Source organism: Rhincodon typus, chromosome 31 (genome assembly GCF_021869965.1).
Source record: "Rhincodon typus isolate 14 chromosome 31, sRhiTyp1.1, whole genome shotgun sequence".
In the NCBI taxonomy this organism is placed as follows: Eukaryota; Metazoa; Chordata; class Chondrichthyes; order Orectolobiformes; family Rhincodontidae; genus Rhincodon; species Rhincodon typus.
In genome coordinates, this window is record NC_063362.1 from 20,783,205 (window position 1) to 20,801,205 (window position 18,001).

General features: G+C 41.5%; 3 protein-coding genes across 7 annotated transcripts in view; 1 reads left to right on the top strand and 2 right to left on the bottom strand.

Annotated features, from left to right (window-relative positions):
* The window catches only part of dnajc16 (DnaJ (Hsp40) homolog, subfamily C, member 16), a 35,205-nt gene extending 28,903 nt beyond the window's left edge, over window positions 1-6,302 (top strand). For 2 of the 4 annotated variants that reach the window (XM_048615006.1, XM_020527845.2), the window contains exons 14-16: window positions 1,204-1,314; window positions 2,042-2,209; window positions 2,816-6,302. In XM_048615006.1, the coding sequence (XP_048470963.1) occupies window positions 1,204-1,314; window positions 2,042-2,209; window positions 2,816-3,242 (706 nt within the window). In that variant the 3' untranslated portion in view covers window positions 3,243-6,302. Of the gene's footprint in view, window positions 1-1,203; window positions 1,315-2,038; window positions 2,210-2,815 lie in introns of all 4 variants that reach the window. The other 2 variants (XM_048615004.1, XM_048615005.1) reach the window with 1 other exon arrangement.
* micos10 (mitochondrial contact site and cristae organizing system subunit 10) overlaps window positions 1-18,001 on the bottom strand; it is a 401,440-nt gene that overhangs the window by 171,904 nt on the left and 211,535 nt on the right. The gene's annotated exons all lie outside the window — the stretch shown is intronic.
* On the bottom strand, window positions 7,040-17,778 carry agmat (agmatine ureohydrolase (agmatinase)). Its single transcript, XM_048615010.1, has 7 exons — window positions 17,139-17,778; window positions 15,892-16,094; window positions 15,698-15,746; window positions 11,462-11,657; window positions 9,949-10,128; window positions 8,103-8,187; window positions 7,040-7,562 (listed from the first exon to the last, which is right to left on the bottom strand). Exons 1-7 carry the CDS (start codon window positions 17,393-17,395, stop codon window positions 7,489-7,491), a joined length of 1,044 nt encoding a protein of 347 aa, XP_048470967.1. The 5' UTR covers window positions 17,396-17,778; the 3' UTR covers window positions 7,040-7,488.

Sequence of the window (18,001 nt, forward strand, 5' to 3'; positions counted from 1 at the left end):
CTGCATTTATGTTTTTAAACGTCCATATCCAGGATTCTGTCACTACCACACTTGACTAATTCTACTGTACATTTGCTCTCCTGGTCAGCCTCTTAACCCACAACATCTTTATTGCCCATCAACCCTGTCTTCACTGCATTGGATGCAGTACCTCAACTCTGCCAGTTTAAAATTCCATCCTTTATGGCTGTGAGCTCCTAAGTTCCATAACCTTTAATCCTGCACACTTGATAGAATTCTGTTGGTGGAGTAGCGTTGATAGATCAGTTGAGCTTTTTCTGTTCTTCTGGTTCTCTGAATAAAGTCTGTGTGCATCATTCTGTTCATGACTTGTCAAGCCCCCATATTGTAGTGCTTTACTTAGGAAATTCTCTACCTCTTTCTCCTCCTTTTATTCTTTTATGGATATCATTGGCAAGGCCAGCATTTACTGCTATTTCCTAAATGCGCTCAAAAAGATTGTTGAGTTACTGAATTGAAGTACTGCAGTCTATCTGGTGAAGTTATTCCCTTTCAGCTGTTAGGGAGGAAGAGCAAGCATTTTGACCCAGCAGCATTGAATACCGGAAGTATTAAAGAGACACCATTATTCATGGCACTTGTTCTAGAAATTTACCTGACAGGCAGGGTTACTTAAGATGAATGAGAAGGATATGTCAGATGTGAGAAATGAAGAAGATTTCATTTGATAGATAATGAATCCTCTCTTTATCCAGTAGGTCCCCAGAGCAGAATTTTGTGGAAGTGACTGAATTGACCTACATCAACTATAACAGCAAATTTCTCAAAACTCACCTATTTTTAAAGAAGCTTTTGGTCTCCCTTTCTGTTATTTCCTACATTTTTGCTTAGCACCCATTGAGGGCTGATCACACCTCTGCCATTAGGATCATCTATGGATCATCTCATTTTTAAAGGCACTGTATAAATTCAGCTAATGTTGCAGTTTGGGTGCATTTTATTGCTGAATGTGATTTTTGAATCAACCTGCTGAAAATGTGACGTTCAATGAATGTGTGAAGTATTGAAGTTTGACAAGCGCACTTGCTGCAGGATATATTAACTAATTGATATCCCATGCTGACAGAGATGGGAATAAATAGCAAATAGCAGAACATAACATAATCTGGGAAGTGATGAAGTGTACTCCTGGTATGGAGGAGAAAGTTTTCTGCAGATCTATTTAATTTCCTTCAACTTCAGGGAACCAAGTGACGTGGAGAGCAGGTCTGAGTCTGAGAAAGAACAGGAACCAGCAACAGATAAGAATCGGGAAACAAAAAAGCAGCAAATCAACACCAGCAGGAATTTAAGGTATGGCCTTCTGAACAGTCAAACTCCACAATTCACTTGCATGTTTTTCCTGTCCGTTGCTGACATGTAGCATTTGGGGCTATTGGCCTGCATTGTACCCAACCAGCCACTTTGAGTCAGACACATTTAATATTATCTAAGTCACAATCTATAGCCACACACTATAGATGCTCTGGCTGTTTCAGAGCCCTGATGTTTAGCTACGTATTCACAAGAAAGGATATACAGTGGTGTTCACTATGTATGCTCAATGCAGTTGATTGGTTCTTGCAAGGAAAGGTGAGAATCAGGTTTGTGTTCAGACTCACCAAAGTGATTAACCTATTGACATTCCTAGTCCAGATATACACATGATATACTATGGGGAGAACTAAATAGATTAATTTACATATGGCATGGAGGGCAACCTAATTATTTTAGGAAATTTATTTTTATTGCTACTTCCTAAATACCCTCAAAAAGATTGTTGAGTTGCTGAATTGAAGTACTGCTGTCTGTCCAGTGAAGTTATTCTCTTTCACCTGTTAGAGAGGGAGAGCAAGCATTTTGACCCAGCAACATTGAATACCAAAAGTATTAAAGGGACACCATTATTCATGGCACTTGTTCTAGAAATCTACCTGACAGGCAGGGTTACTTAAATTGTATGAGAAGGATATGTCAGATGTGAGAAATGAAGAAGATTTCACTGGATAGATAGATAATGAATCCTCTCTTTATCCAGTAGGTCCCCAGAGCAGAATTTTGTGGAAGTGACTGAATTGACCTACATCAACTATAACAGCAACCTTGTGCGGCTAATGCCTGGAAACATCAATGTGCTGGTTGTGGTCACTGATGCTACAAAGAATGCTTTAATTCAGAAGTTTGCACATGAAGTGTATCCTGTTACCTGGTGAGTAAAGTATGGGGTGGGAGGATATCATGTGGACACTCCACTGCAAAAAACTGGAGTACACTGCACATTGCAAATTAGAAGATCCCAGCACAGTTCCTACTTTGCAACATTAGATATTCACAGATACAGGTGAAACTAAGCATAATGCAGGTGATACTGAAGCTATACCATTTACATTTCACAGAAAGCATCTCTGGGTTCTCATCAAGAATCTTAAAAGTTAGTTTTCTCTCTCTGTTTAAACAGAAGAAAAAGCATAATTTTGCAAAGAATCATTAGCTATTTACTTGCAACAATTCTGTTGAGTACTACTGATTGAAAGAGTTAAGTATATTCATCAATAAATCTATAATAAAAGAAAGTAATGGAAATATGCAGCAAGGTGGAAGATCTAGTTTAGTAAGTGATAGATGAAACACTAATCTGGTTCTTTACAAGTGGTAGCACACCCTTGTTCAAAATGCAATAGCTTCTAACTTAACTTTCAAATATTTTACTTTGAATTTTATCTTTGTTTTGAAAGTACTGTTTGTATTAATGAAAAATACTGTACAAGCTCTGTGCACTTATTAAAATGTACATTCTTTTAAAATTTTGCCATAGGAATAAATCACTACACTTCTCCTTTTTAAACTTATCAAAACATCGGGGGTGGCTGGTGGATCTGTTAGAGTTTGCCCAGGATCCTGCTCGGATTTCCAGTCTACAAGATGAAAGTTACCATACCCAGAACTACATTGGCTATGTGTTGGCATTAAACGGACACCGGAAGTACTTCTGCTTGTTCAAACCTCAATTCTGTAATGGAACCGAGAACAGGAGCGTTCTAAATGGCTTGGAACCAACGCAAGGTGGGAAAAGGCCGATTGAAGCAATGGAAACAAACAGCCCACATCAGTCTCCACCCAGCTCCAATGTATCTGTGAAACGGACTGAGCAACTACTCAACAGACTTCACCTTTGGATGGACAGACTGCTTGAAGGGATTCTGCAACGATACTATGTACCCTGTTGGCCTGAGCTTCACTGATATTCTATAGTTTTGCTGGTAGAATTTTGTGCTGAAATGCACCTGAGCCACAATTGAATAGAGCAGGAATTTACAGCTCTACATTATTTTTCCAGAATATTTTCTCAGTCTTGTTTAGATCTGTGATGCAAAGAGCCATGTAAAGTGAAACAAAAGGACCAGGTGAATCAACAGGTTAGAAAACTGTGTACGTACAAACCTCTTGCTTGGATAAAAAGAGATAAATCTCTTTTAATTTGCACATTAACAAATGAGGAATTGGTAGAGAAGTAGAATTTAAAAACAGATGGCAATGCTATGACAGATTTTGAGCCACTGACCTCACACAAACTTGCATACTAGAATTATTGTAGCTCTAGGTTTTGTTCTTCTAACCCTCCTTTCCCTGTCTTCCTCTAGTATGAAAATCCTACTTTTGCTTGTGCATGTAATTTTGCCACAATATCGTGGGGAAGGGAAGAAACATAGGCCTCAGACCACTCCAACCACAGATATTCTACCTTCTCCGCAATGAAAAACTGACTTCTGTGTTAAAATTGAGTGCTGGTTTCACATTTTCGTGAAGTTATATGCAGCAATTTATTCTAAACTTATACTTTTCTGCCTACTGCATTTCTCAGCTGTATTCTCACCCCTGTTTACTCTATCAATTCCTCAAAATGATAACATTTGCTAAGGTCCCAGTACTCAAAGTTATCACTCAGATTTGAGATGTCAGCAAGCTTTTTTTTTGTTGTTAGGATATCACAGCTGCTATCCTTGTCTGATGTCCAGAGGCACATGCACTTACTTTCCAGGAGCAGTGAATAGATAGTGATCAAAATTGGAAACTTGGAAGAATTTTTACATTCCTCATTCTTCACAGTGTTGCATTGACACCATTTGTGAGGCTGTCTTTTCCCCTTTTTCCCTACCCTCCAATGTCCGAGACAAGATTAGGATAGACCAGGGATTGAATTTTCTGAACCACGTGGCCTAGTGCAACATTATGGTGACTTCATTTGAAGTACTGAGAAGCATTTTGCCACCAATCTTTTTAAAAAATTGTTGTTTTTGTAATCTGAATGGCAGGACACTAGGTTACAAATTGCTGAAGAATATCCACTAAACAGGGTTAAGATACACAGTTAATGCCTCCTAGATTAGATGAGGTGCTAGCAGATTTGAACAATAAATGTTAACCAGTGGATGAAATAATGGAGTCTGCATCTTCCTGAAACAACACTGTGTTTGGTTGCTGTATACAAGTACCTAATGCAAATAATATAAACTATTTAATGTATTTATTAAATGTTAGAAGTTTAGACTTGTATATAGCTGGCTTTACTTGCTGTCTGTATATTCTGTCACAGCAAGAGAGTGGATTCTGAAATAAAGGAAATAAATACTGAAATTGCATGGCATATTGATGAACATCTGATAGGGAAGGGCAAGTAAGAGAGTGCCCACAAGTCAGTCTGACCCCCTCCCCTTTTGGAATGCCAGTGTACTACTAAGATTTCATTATGGTGGTTGGAAGGCATACACAATTATGGCCATAAGTACACCACCAGCTATATTGGGCACAAACAGCAAATGTGTTTTAGCCACCCCTGCAGCAGACACTTGGATTTTTGTCTCTACAGGGAGTCAGTTAGCTCAGTTAGTTGAATAGCTGGTTTGTGGTGCATTGGTTCAATTCCCACACTGGCTGAGGTTACATAAAGAGCTGTCCTTCTCAACCTCTCCACTCACCTGTAGCGTAGCAACCCTAAGATTAAACCACCACCAGTCATCTCTCTCCCTAATGAGAGAGCAGCCCTATGCTCAGGTAGGATTATGGTGACCTTATCTTGGTGCAGTAGGAAGTCTATAATCTGTTTAAGGTCATCCAACCAAGAGTGGTATGGCCTGAGGCAGCTCATGACTAACGAACTCTGCTTGGGGAAACCTAAACCAAGGACATAGATGTCTGGGCCCAAGCAAGAAAGTAAGTTACTTCGCATGGACTCCCTGACCTTTCAGCCCTACACTGCCTGGGAAAATATCCTGTGCCCTTGTCTGCCCAGAAATGAGTGTGCCCCTTATTTCTAAACCAACATGTTCTTTTGTTCAAATGTAAGTATGGTTCTAGCATTTTATTTATTTCAAATGTCCAAGATTTGCAGTTCTTAAAAAAATTTCCCTAATTTTTACCCATTCTTTGTACAGTTCCTAATACTAACCAGATTTCTTTAAAATTATCCTCCACATTTGTGACATTCCTTCTTAAAATAAATACTGCTGGAAATGTTATTTTATTCAATTGGAGTAATTCTATGAAATCATAATCCTGAAGTTAAGTCTCATCCAGGCAGGTCACAGACCATGTTTGTAGGGTTCTTTTTGTCTTTAATGATAGGAAGTTGTGTAGAGTGCAGACCTGGATTCTGTGTTGTATGTACTTCTGATAGATGCATCTGTGAACCTGGATTATGATTTGAGTAACATCAGCTTTTCGTTGGAGATTTCAGTGCATTGGCATTAACCGAGATTGTGTTTGTCAAGCCACAGAACTTTCCATTTAGCACAGTTCTATTTTTCAATTTTCTTCCATTTTTCTTAGGGTCAAGCTCCCTGGGCTTTGAATGCCTTCCGTTACTTTGTGGCCATTCTTTGTGCAAGAACAAATTGATCCTGTCCTTGTTCAACATCTTAGACTATGATCACACATTAGTGACCAAGAATGGGAACTCTGGCTATCTTCTTTCTCCCAGCTTATCCCTCAGGCCTTGAGTCAATTGTTGCAACCTTCATTTTTTCTGGCAAAGATCTGCTAACTCAGTAAAAAACAGGGCAAGTAACCTAGGACCATCTGGTGTGTTGTTTGAAAAAAAGCCAGCTGGTACATTTACTTGTTCGCCCAATTGCTGAATCTGTACAAAATGAGTTATGAAAAATTTTGCAACATGCAGTTAAATTGGGATTTTCACCTCCATCAGTTTATTGTACGCACTGTTGAATGTTTCTGATACTAAATGTCACTTTAAATATTGCAAACTGTAGGCATTTTAAAATTAGAATAAAATTTATATTCATGGATATGTTTAGTTGCACTCAGCATTAACATAAAACAAAATGTTGACAAGCTGATGTCCTTACAGCTGTATGTTATACACCAGTGAGAACTTAATGTGGTTTAGCTAATTGTATATGTCACAGCCACATTGAGGATTGTGTTTGTAATATTCCACATTCATGAAAGAAATTTGAAAGAAGTTCAGAAATTGGTTTTAACTTGACAGCGAACATGTGCTGGATATTTGCACCTTTTTGGGCAAACGAGTTATGTTAGTGTCTCAGTGGACCATAACTTCCGGCTAGGTACAGACTTGCATTGCTAAGTTTACAGTACCCAATACAAAAGTCAGGATCAATATGTGTATTAAATGCCAGGCATCAGATCCACCCTATCCCATGCTGCAGTGAGTGAGGACCCAAACCATAGAATGATTCAACTATCTTTACACCATTACCCTTTCCTTTTTAGCCATACGTCTAGTCTTTGGTTGATTCCATAATTTCAGATTGAAATTCACTTGTATCTAATTTCTTTCCACTCGCTTTTCCTCTAAGGCACTGTGATGTTTGCTGTGATTTGATATAGCAGGAATCCTTGTCCATTCTTTCCCATCCTAACCTAAAGGCACTGTTTAAAATTGCAACTTTGTTACTGTTTTGAACAGTAGGCTACTGGTCATACCTGCGGTCCTAACAGGATGAGTGCTGGCTTTTAATAAATAACTTCAAATCATTTGAGATCTGTGAAGACCAAAAAGATTAATTTATTTTCAGAGTCACTTAATTACAAGCAATCTCAGTAACAAATCATCGCTGTTTATTCATATTATGAAAGTCAAAAGTTACAATAAGAAGGGAATTGGCAGTGTGGATCCCAAAATACTTCTCAATCAATGCTGTGAGTCAGCTGCAGTTTAGTAGGCTGATTTAACGTGGGTTTTTTCAACATTAATGAAAACAATTAAGACAGTACCATACATGACAAGGCATTTCTTGATTATAGATGTCTGCACATTATCACACACAGCATGTCCATTGTAACTGAGGCTTTTGCATGTAAAATACTGCATGCTCCAAATTGTTTAAAGTTTGAATTAATAAAAGGCATTTAAGTCTTTCAGTAACAGTTGCACTGGGTGAGAAAGCAGCTAGTTATTTAATTATTAGAACGAGTGATAATCAATGTGACCTAAACACCATACAAAGTTCAGTGATACTTAACGTTGGGTAGAACACAAAGCATCTCAAAAAGCAGATTGGCAGCTGTCAAAGCCGTGTTACCTGAAAAATACAGACTTGTGAAATTGTTGAAATAAATTGGCATATACCTTTCACCCTTAAGACTTTCCTTTTTATGCTATGTTAGTATTTATCAATATCACCACTGGTAATGGTGGTACTAAAGTGTTAGCATTTATTTCTCAAAGTTATATATGCAAGTTAGTTTTCATAGCTAGTATAATCAGGCAAACTTGCCAGTATGCCAACACATCAGGGACACCACCCACAATTACTACTTTTAATTTACTCAACATTTGTGTGCCAGGTTACCTAAATTTACGTATTCATCCAAACTGTCCAACAGTGCCTCATTCAGAGGACAACTCCTCTGAAAAATGCTGCATTCCCTCTGTTCTACAATGGAATGCCAGTCAAGATTATTCACTCAAATCTCAAAGTGGAGTTTGAGACTACAATGTTTTGATTTAGTGCTGACAATACAACCACATTAATCAAGATATTGTCGACACTTACTTGTTTGTGGCAGTTGATAGTAACCCACAGTAACAATAATAAAACATTTTAGCTTTATTTTCTTACCAGAAGTATCATATATTGGTGAAACCTCAACCAAGTCACAACCGATTACTTTCATTCCCCGACAACCCCGGATGATTTCCAAAGCCTGTAAACACAGTAGTTTTTCAATTCCTCGTTATATTGAATGATTTCTTAAGACTCTGAACAACCAGAACTTTGCTTTTTTTTAAACTTAATAATATCTAGTATTAAAGTCCATTCCCAGAAATATTTTGCTATTCTGTGAACATCAGATAATTGTACAGTTGGCTTAGTGTTAGATCAGCGCATGGTAGTACGCTCGTGTAAGTCATATGCAAGGTGAGGAATTAGGCTCATTAGTGGATTGAGAGCTTGAACTTGTGTTGAATTCTTTCTGCAGGAAAATGGTCAGAATATCCTGAAATGTGTTTGTGATGCATTCTCAGTTATATTTATTGGTTTACAGTTTGGAGCACAACTTGGGGGAATTCTATTTATATTCAGCCAAAATTCACTTAAGACTTGGTTATCTTAACATTCTCAAAGTAAGACATAACTTCAATCCTGTTTTGTATGTGGTCAACAAAATTGTCTCTTCTTGTGGTCCATACCTCTAACTTTTTCTTTTATAGGTGGTTTTTAATAGAATCCCTACAGGTGGGAATAGATCATTCAGCCGAAAAAGTCCACACCAACTCTCCAAAGAGCATCCCACCCAATCTCACTTCTTCCCCCAACTGCCATCCCTGTAACCTTGCATTTTCCCATGGCTAATCCACCTAACCTACACATCCCTGGATACTATGGGCAATTTAGCATGGCCAATTCACCTAACCTGCACATCTATGGATTTCGGGAGGAAATTGGTGTACTGGGAGGAAACCCACGCAGACACAGAGTGATTGTCTATGTGGAGTTTTCACAATCACCTGAGGCTGGAATTGAACCCGGATCCCTGGTGCTCTGAGGTAGCAGTGCTAACCACCTTGCCATGTTTCTCTTTGTTGCTTTCACCTGCATCTCTATATTTCTGTATCTTTCTGTTGCTCATCTTTTCACTGTTTTTCTCTCTTACTTTCTCATTTTACTCCTTATTACTCAATGCCTTGGTTACCTGCTGGGAATATCTCTATTACACTTCCCCTTCTGTTTGCATTGATAGTGCCTGGGCTTGTTATTCTCCTTTCCTGTGGCGTCTCTGCTACCCGCTTTCTCTCTTTGTAATTATCTGTTTGGTATTAATTTGTTCCTGAACAGATAAACTGTGTGCTGTCTAACTGAGGCTCTACTCAAGCCTCTAAAACATAAGATTAGCACATTAGCTGATTTGAAATGATGTTTTAGGAGTTGTGTGAACATGAACAGATAGTGATGTAGTAGTAATGCTCTAGTAATACAGAGGTTAGGGCAAGTACTTTGGTGCCATGGTTTAAATCCCATCCAGTGCAGCTGGTGGAATTTAAAGTAAATTAATAAAGTCTACATCTAAAAGCTAGTCTCAGTAATGGTGACCATGAAACTACAATTGATTGTTGCAAAAACCCATCTGGTTCACTAATACCCTTTAGGGAAGGAAATCTCCCATCCTCACATAGCCTAGCCTACATGTGACATCAGCCCCACAACAATGTGAGTGACTCTTGACTGCCCCAAAGGCAAATGGGGATGGATAACAAATGCTACCTTTTCCAGTTAAACCTACATCTCATGAAAGAAGAAAGGAAAAAAAAAAGTTGAATCAGAACACTATGACAGAATATGCCCATCCACTTGAAAAAGTGAAAGAGCCTAGTATTGTCCTTTCTCTCTGCTCAGTTTTGGCAGACGTTTCACTCGTCAGCTGTGTTTATATAAGAGTAGAGATCCTCTTATTCTGCTCACTTACCTGACTGGGTTGAAGACCTGCAATCTCTGGAGTTCCAGTACCAGGAGCAAAGGCTGGATCCAGGCCATCAATATCAAAACTAATATACACAGGGCCATTCCCCATCTGCTGCCTCACCTCCTTCATAAGGGGAGCAAGGGAACGTAACCAGCAATCCTCTCCAGTAACCACTCGAAAACCCTAGGAATATTAAAACACTAAAGTGAAAAGCATTGATGAAGAATGTTTTTGCTCAAGTAATAACAATCAAAATAAGTTGTCTACTGACCGTTCCAATGCAAGCATGATGAAGATATAGAATTAAGAGTTAATTAATTCTTAATTCTCCATCTTCTTAGTTCAGTCAGACATTCCCTGGTTTTTGTGTTCATACAGGGCTATGAGATGGTGCCTCCCCCCCCCCGGGAATAAATACACAAAATAGCAGAGATTGACTACTTTTCCAACAAACACAACCCAATTTTACTTGTGTTAAGCTGAAGCTGGGTCACCCCCTGTAACATAGTCCTTAGTTGGGAGTTCATGCTTGTATTTTGTTGATATCATATGTTCCCTAACAATGAAGGGAAGAACCATTTGATGGAATGTTGTCAGGTGAATGCTTTCTCATAAAAAGGGAGGTCACCCTCAGCTTTTCCAATTTGCACTGGGAATGGTTTTCAGATGCCTAAAATGTTGAGCTCTTGAGCACTCAGCATTCCCACTTGGAAATATGTTAACATTCCTTCAGTGTCATAGGGTTAAAATCCTGGAACTCCCTTCCTAATGACATTGTGGATGTATCCACCTCAAATTTGTAGATACACCACATCAGTTGTAGAGGTTCAAGTAGGCAGCTCACCACCACCTTCTCATGGGCAATGAGGGATAGGCAATACGACCCAGCCAGCAACACCCACCTCCCATGAATGAATAGAAAATTCTTCTCTTAATCTCTCCATATCCCTCTCTTTTAAGACACTCCTTAAAACTTATCACTTTGATGAAGATTTTTGTCACCTGTCTTAGCAGTTCCTCATCCGGCTTGGAGTCTAGCTCACTTGATAATGTTTCTCTAAAGTGCCATAGACTGTTTTACTATGTTAAGGGTACTAGATGAATGCAAATTTATGTGGTTACAGATCAGTATTAATCTTCAATTATCCAACTGTCAATGTCATTGAGCTGCTCATTGTACAGATAAGGAGAGTCTTGGGTTAAATTCTTATTCAGAGTTCAGGGGATCTGAGCCTGGTCACAATGGAGTGTTGCCACTGGCAAGAGACGCTCTGGCTCTGTGATGAGATGGATGGCCCCCCAGCTTACACTGTGTAGGTCCACAAAAGAACAGTGCTACCTGCGCAAACACAACCTGGAAGAAGCTCGTTTCAGAAGATGAAGAAAAGAGAGAAGTCACATGGGAAAATCATGATTGGCAAACTCCAGTAAACACACAACCTCCAGTCACAACCTCCAAGCTGTGCAAAGAATATAGAGAGGGGAGAACATGAAATTTTAGGAAAAAACAATTTACCTGTTCTTTGCTCCAAAGGTAACCATCTGGTTCATAAGTAGAACCGCGGAGCCCAATCTGTACCACACGCTTACAATCAAGCAGTCCCTCTTCCACACAGCGCCTGAAGGGAGTTCCATGACAGATCTTCTCCCCGAGGACAATATCACCTGTGTCAGCATGTGCATCAACGTGAACCAAACCTAATGGACCGTATCTGATCAAAACAGAACAACAGGAAACCGTGGTGAGACACAGCTTGCAACCAACTGGAGCAAGAACAAGCAATGAGATTTTGACGTTTCGACGTGCCTTCACTCCCTCTCCTTCTCTGCCACCATTTATTCAATTGTTTCCTTGGTACTTACTCTCCCCAGCAAATCTTCTGTTCCTGTACCTGTTTCTCAAAGTCATCTTTCTAGGATTTTCTTTAACTTCGGCATCCAGACAACAGTCCAGTGACTTGCCCCAGTGAGTAACCAAGAATGTCTCCAGTTCAATCTCAGCTCTGTGTTGAGCTAACTGATTTCAACTTGGAAAGCAGTAATTGTAATGCAATTGGCTTTGTGTCCCATGATCACATAATAGGCAAAATTTATGATCCTCATCATTATCCACTTTTGGAAGTACATTTAGCAGGATAGCATGTAAAAATCAGGTCAACTGTGATGCTCCTCATGGTAAAATCCATTCTAGGCTCATAATAATGGCTGCAAATGCAATAGTGAAAGGCCGATAGCCAATATGAACCCTATCAGAGCTAACGGGATCCCCTTGATCATGACCCCACCTCTGATCACCAAGCCATGATCACCCAGACCATCAACAACCTCATCACTTCAGGAGATCCCCTGTCCACACCCTCCAACGTGATAGTTTCCCAACCCCACACCGCCTGTTTCTATCTCCTACCCAAGATCTATAAACCTGACTGCCTTGGTCAATCCATTGTCTCTGCCTGCTTCTGCCCCACCAAGCTCATCTCTTCCGACCTCAACTCCGTTCTTTCCCCTTTGGTTCAGGAACTCCTCACCTACGTTCAGAACGCAACCATGTCCTCCATCTTTTCCAAAACTTTCAATTCCCCGGCCCCCAACGCCTCTTCTTCACCATGAACATTCAGTCCCTGTACACCTGCATCCCCCACAATGATGCCCTAAAAGCCCTCCACTTCTTCCTCTCCCGAAGGCCCACCCAGTCCTCCTCCACTGACACTCTCATTCGTTTGGCGGAACTGGGCCTCACTCTCAACAATTTTTCCTTTGATTCCTCCCACTTCCTACAAACCAAAGGGGTAGCATGGGCATCTGCACAGGCCCAAGCTATGCCTGCCTCTTCGTAGGATTCGTGGAACAGTCCCTCTTTAAAAACTATACCGGTACCATCCCCCACCTCTTTCTCTGCTATATTGATGACTTGATGCTGCCTTGTGCTCCCGCGAGGAGCGCGAACAGTTCACCAACTTCACCAACACCTTCCACCGCGCCCTCAAATTCACCTGGACCATTTCTGACACCTCCCTCCCCTTCCTGGACCTCTCTGTCTCCAGCTCCGGTAACCAACTCACCACTGATATCCATTTCAAACCCACTGACTCCTACAATGACCTTAACTACACCTCCTCTCACCCAAGCTCCTGCAAAAATTCTATCCCATACTCACAATTCATCTGCCTCTACTGCATCTGCTCCCAGTTTGAGGCATTCTACTCTAGGACTTCCCAGATATCCTCCTAATGTTGAGACCATAGTTTCCCCTCCTCTGTTATTAAGGAAGCCTCAACCGTATCACTCCCATTTCCCATGCTTCTGCCCTCAAACCCCGTCCCTCCAACAACAATAAAGGCAGAGTCCCCTTAGTCCTCACATACCACCCCACCAACCTCCGAATACAACACATCATCCTCCGACATTTCCGCCACCTATAATCACACCCCACCACCAAAAAGATATTTCCCTCCCCATCCTTCTCGGTACCTTTCCATGCAGGAGGTGCTACACCTGCCCCTATACCTCACTTCCATCTGAGACCCCAAACAATCCCTCCAAATCCAGCAGAGATTCACCTGCACTCATCTAACATCATCTACTGTATCCATTGCTCCTGATGTGGTCTCCTGTACATTGGGGAGACCAAACGCAGACTCGGGCATCAGTTTGTGGAACATCTGCATTCTGCACGCACCAACCAACCCGACCTTCCAGTTGCCTTTAACTTCCCTCCCACTCCCCTGGTGAGATGTCCATCCTTGGCCTCCTCCACGGTCAGTGTGAGGCCAAACATAAACTGGAAGAACAAAACCTCATATTTTGCCTTGGGAGCTTACAGTCCAATAGCCTGAATATTGACTTCACCAGCTTCAAAATCTCTCCTCCCCCAACCTGTCCATCTTCTGACTCACCTATCCACTCCATCCTTCCCACTGACCAATCACAATAACCCCCGACCTGCATCACCAGCTTCAAAATCTCTCCACCTACAATCTGTCATCTTTCTACTCACCTATCTTCTCCACCCTTCCCATTTACCAACCACAATAAACCCCGACCTGCATCCACCTATCTCCATCTCACCCACCCTCCCCCCAGCCCCCCCCTTTTTCCCCTATTTCTGGGCTCCCTTCCCCCCCCTCCCCAGTCTTGATGAAGGGTCTCGGCCCGAAATGTTGACATTCCTGCTTCTCCGATACTGTCAGACCAGCTGTGCTTTTCCAGCTCCATATTTATTGACTTAATTGGATCCAGAATTGGCTGCTTGGTAGGAAGCAGAGGACAATGTTTGAGGGATGTTTTTGCAACTGGAGGCCTGTACTGAACTCCAGTGGAGTTCAACAGAGATCAGTACTGGGGGCATATGCTGCTTGCAGTATATATAAATCGTGAGGGTTGTTCAGTAAGTTTTCAGATTATATGAAAATTGATGGGGTAGTAAATAGTGAGGAGGATAGCTTTTGATTACAGGAGGATATAGACAGGCTGGTCAGATGGGCTCATCAGTGGCAAAGGGAATTCAATCTGGATAAGTATGAGGTGATGCACTTGGGTCGGACAAACAAGGTAAGCGAATACATGATGAACAGTCAGACCCTGGGAAGCACCGAGGATTAGAGGGACCTTGGTGTACATCTCCATTGGTCCCTTAAGATAGTTTGACAGTTGAATAAAGTGATTAAGATGGCATTTGAGATACTTGCCTTTATTAGCTGTATAAAACATTGTGTGTAGTACTGGAATCCACATTACAGGAAGGATGTGATTGCACCGGAGACCGTGTAGAGATTTACCAAGATGTTGCCTAGACTGGAGAGTTGTAGTTATGAAGAGAGATTGGACAGGCTGGGGTTGTTTTCCTCAGAACACAGGAGACTGAGGGTGGACATGATTAAGAGGGGCATAGACAGGGTACACAGGAAGAAACCTTAACCTTTAGTGAAGGGTTCAATGACTAGAGACCATAGATTTAAGATAAGGGACAGGAGGTTTAGAGGGGGTGGGAGGATTTTTGTTTTTCACCCATAGAGTGGTGGGAATCTGGAACTCATTGCCTACAAGGGTCGCAGAGCAGAAAGCCACAGAACATTTAAGAAGTATTTAGATGTGCAGATGTGATGCCAAGGCATACAAGGCTATGGGCTAAGTGCTGGAAAATGGGATTAGAATAGTTAGGTCATTGATTTTGGCCAGCATGGACGCAATGAGCCAAAGGGCCATTTTTTTCTGTGCTGTAGATCACAATGACTCTGACTTACAGCATTCAGGAAAGAACATAAGAACTAGGAGCAGGAGTAGGCCGTCTGGCCCTTCGAGCCTGCTCCGCCATTCAATAAGATCAAGGCTGACCTTTTCGTGGACTCAGATCCACTTACCCGCGTTCTCACCGTTACCCTTAATTCCTTTATTGTTCAAAAAAATAGAGAGGAGGGGACAAAATTCAAGGGCAAAATGATATTGAAAATTCAGCTATGTCTTCTGTAAGAATTTACTTTAAAAGGTAGATTTTGCTGGTAATCAAATTTTGCAACTGTTTTCCATTACTGACTCGACACACCAGCACCATATGGAACATGTTTACAGCCTACCCCACCCCAACTCATTCAAGTGATCAAGTGGCACACTTTCAAGCAATGAGACCTCCATACCATCTCATTAAGCTCTCCCAGGACAGTTGCAAGACAGTTTGGATAAACAGCCTCTCACCTTTACTTGAATGCAGCAATTATTATCAAAATGGGCAATAACAAGACAAAATGAGACTTACTTTTCTGCCATTGTCTGCAATATGGGATATGTTATTGTGTGATCACCACCTAGGCACAACAGACATAATTAGTACTTTTGACCTGCAGTACAGAAAGATTTAAAATTCTGTTCTGATCTCTTCTTCTGAATATTATTCCATTTTCTCTTCTATTCATTCCAAAGAGCCGTTAGCCTATGAAGGTAAAACCATACCCAATGTCAAAGGTATGCAGCCTGTGGACACAATCTTCTTGAAAGCTTTCCTGATCATCCTGCAGCTGTCCTTCAGGTCATAAAGATTCACGTTGACATCACCAATATCAGCCACCATCAGAGATTCAAAAGGAGCTGCCCTGGTGCCACCATTGTAGGCTCTGACCATGGCCGACTCAGCTCTGATATGCCTGGGTCCAAATCTAAATGTAAAAACAGAATTGAAAGATTTCCCTCCCTCATTCTCAATATAATGACGCTGTAAAACAGAATCCCTCAGACAATGTAAAAACTTGGAACTTGATTTTGCCAATTTGATCTTTAAACCGTGAGATTTTTTTAAAAATTCATTCACAGAATGAGGGCATCACTGACCAGGCAGCATTTATTGCCCATCCCTAATTAATCAGAGGGCAGTTCAGAGTCAACCACATTGCTGTAGATCTGGAGTCACGTGTATGCCAGACCAGATAAGGATAGCAGTTTTCTTCCCTCAAGGACATAAGTGAGCCAGATAGGTTTTTTTCCCCTGACAATCTATGGTCAGGGTTTACAGTCACTGTTAGATTCTTAATTCCAGATATTTAACAAATTCAAATTCCACCAACTGCCATTGCAGGATTCAAAACCGGGTAACCGGGATGTTATCTAGGTCTCCAGATTAACAGTCCAGCAATAATACCATTAACCCATTGCTTCCCACAACAATTGCTCAGCAGCTCTTGATCACCATCCAAGAGTCCCAGATAAGAATCATTCTTTAAGTGCTTAAGCCTTGGTGTTCACTTTGCATCCATCCGTCAAGTGAAAAGGAGACAGGATATGAGTTGTTTTATCAATTGGCAATTTTCTTTTTGTTCTTAATTTGCTGTAGCACAGTATCTAAAGGTGGCAGAGAGACCTGTTGAATTGTACCAGCATTTTCTCTTTTTATGCCATTAATTCGACTTTCCCTTGCAAATATAGGTTGTGTAATTTTTTTTTCATGGAGTGACATAAGTTGCTTTTCCCAGGGCTTTAGCTGATTATCTCCCACGTAGGTACAACAATTTCATGACCTTCCAAGGGAGGTCAAAGGAGAAGCAGGGGAAAGAATACCATTTTCGCAAATGGGGTTGTGCTGTTCAGACCGCAACGTATAGACATTAGCACTAAAACCTGTTCATTAAACCTGAGCAGATTTATTCCGTTTGGCATACCCTCAATTAGTGACTGAACGATTGATTGTCTATTGGTTTGTGTCCTACCTGGCACCGGGCCGGTTCGAGGTGCCAATGTCTAGAGGAACTCCAACAAAAGCAGCATCCAGGCCCTGTGAGGAGTCCTGTACGGGCAAGCGCATCATGGAGCAAATTCCCACCGGCCGAGCGATCTCAGCGGCGCTTGGTGACACATTAAACCGAGACGAGGAGGAGCTGCAGCGGGACACAGTCTGCAGAAACTGAACATAGCGATACTCTGGCCTCAGCAAACAGGGCAAACGGCGCAAGAGAACCGACTCCATTCTTGCCAAAGAAGTTAGAAATCCCTCAGGCGCTTTAAAAAGTACAGGCGAACTGTGCCGCGGTCAAAGTTTCATGGATGAATGAACCAGCCACAGCTCCGCCTCCGCTAGTGCCTTGGAAGAGAGACAGCTGGAGACCAATTATAGCAACCTTGAACTATTCACGTACGTCAATTTTGCCTCTGTATGTAGCAAGTCTACTCAGGCCTCGGAGTTTATTTAAAGCGATTTTCTCTTTTTGTTTGGAGCCATCTACTTCCCATTTCCAATCTGACACTAGTGACCCATCCCAATGCACCTGCCAATGCCGCTCTGAAGCTTTTTATATACCAGCTTTGTCTGAATTGTCTCCCTACTGTTCTTCGTGTCCTCGCTACACTCTGCCCAGGGACGCAGCAAAACAGACTTACCTACAGGTGATCCCCTCCTCCCACCTCAAGCCGCACCTCCATCTCCTACCGACTAACCTCATCCCGCCCCCTTGACCTGTCCGTCCTCCCTGGACTGACCTATCTCCTTCCTAACTCCCCACCTACACTCACCTTTACTGGCTCCATCCCCACCTCTTCGACCTGTTTGTTTCCTCTCCACCTAACCTCTCCTCTA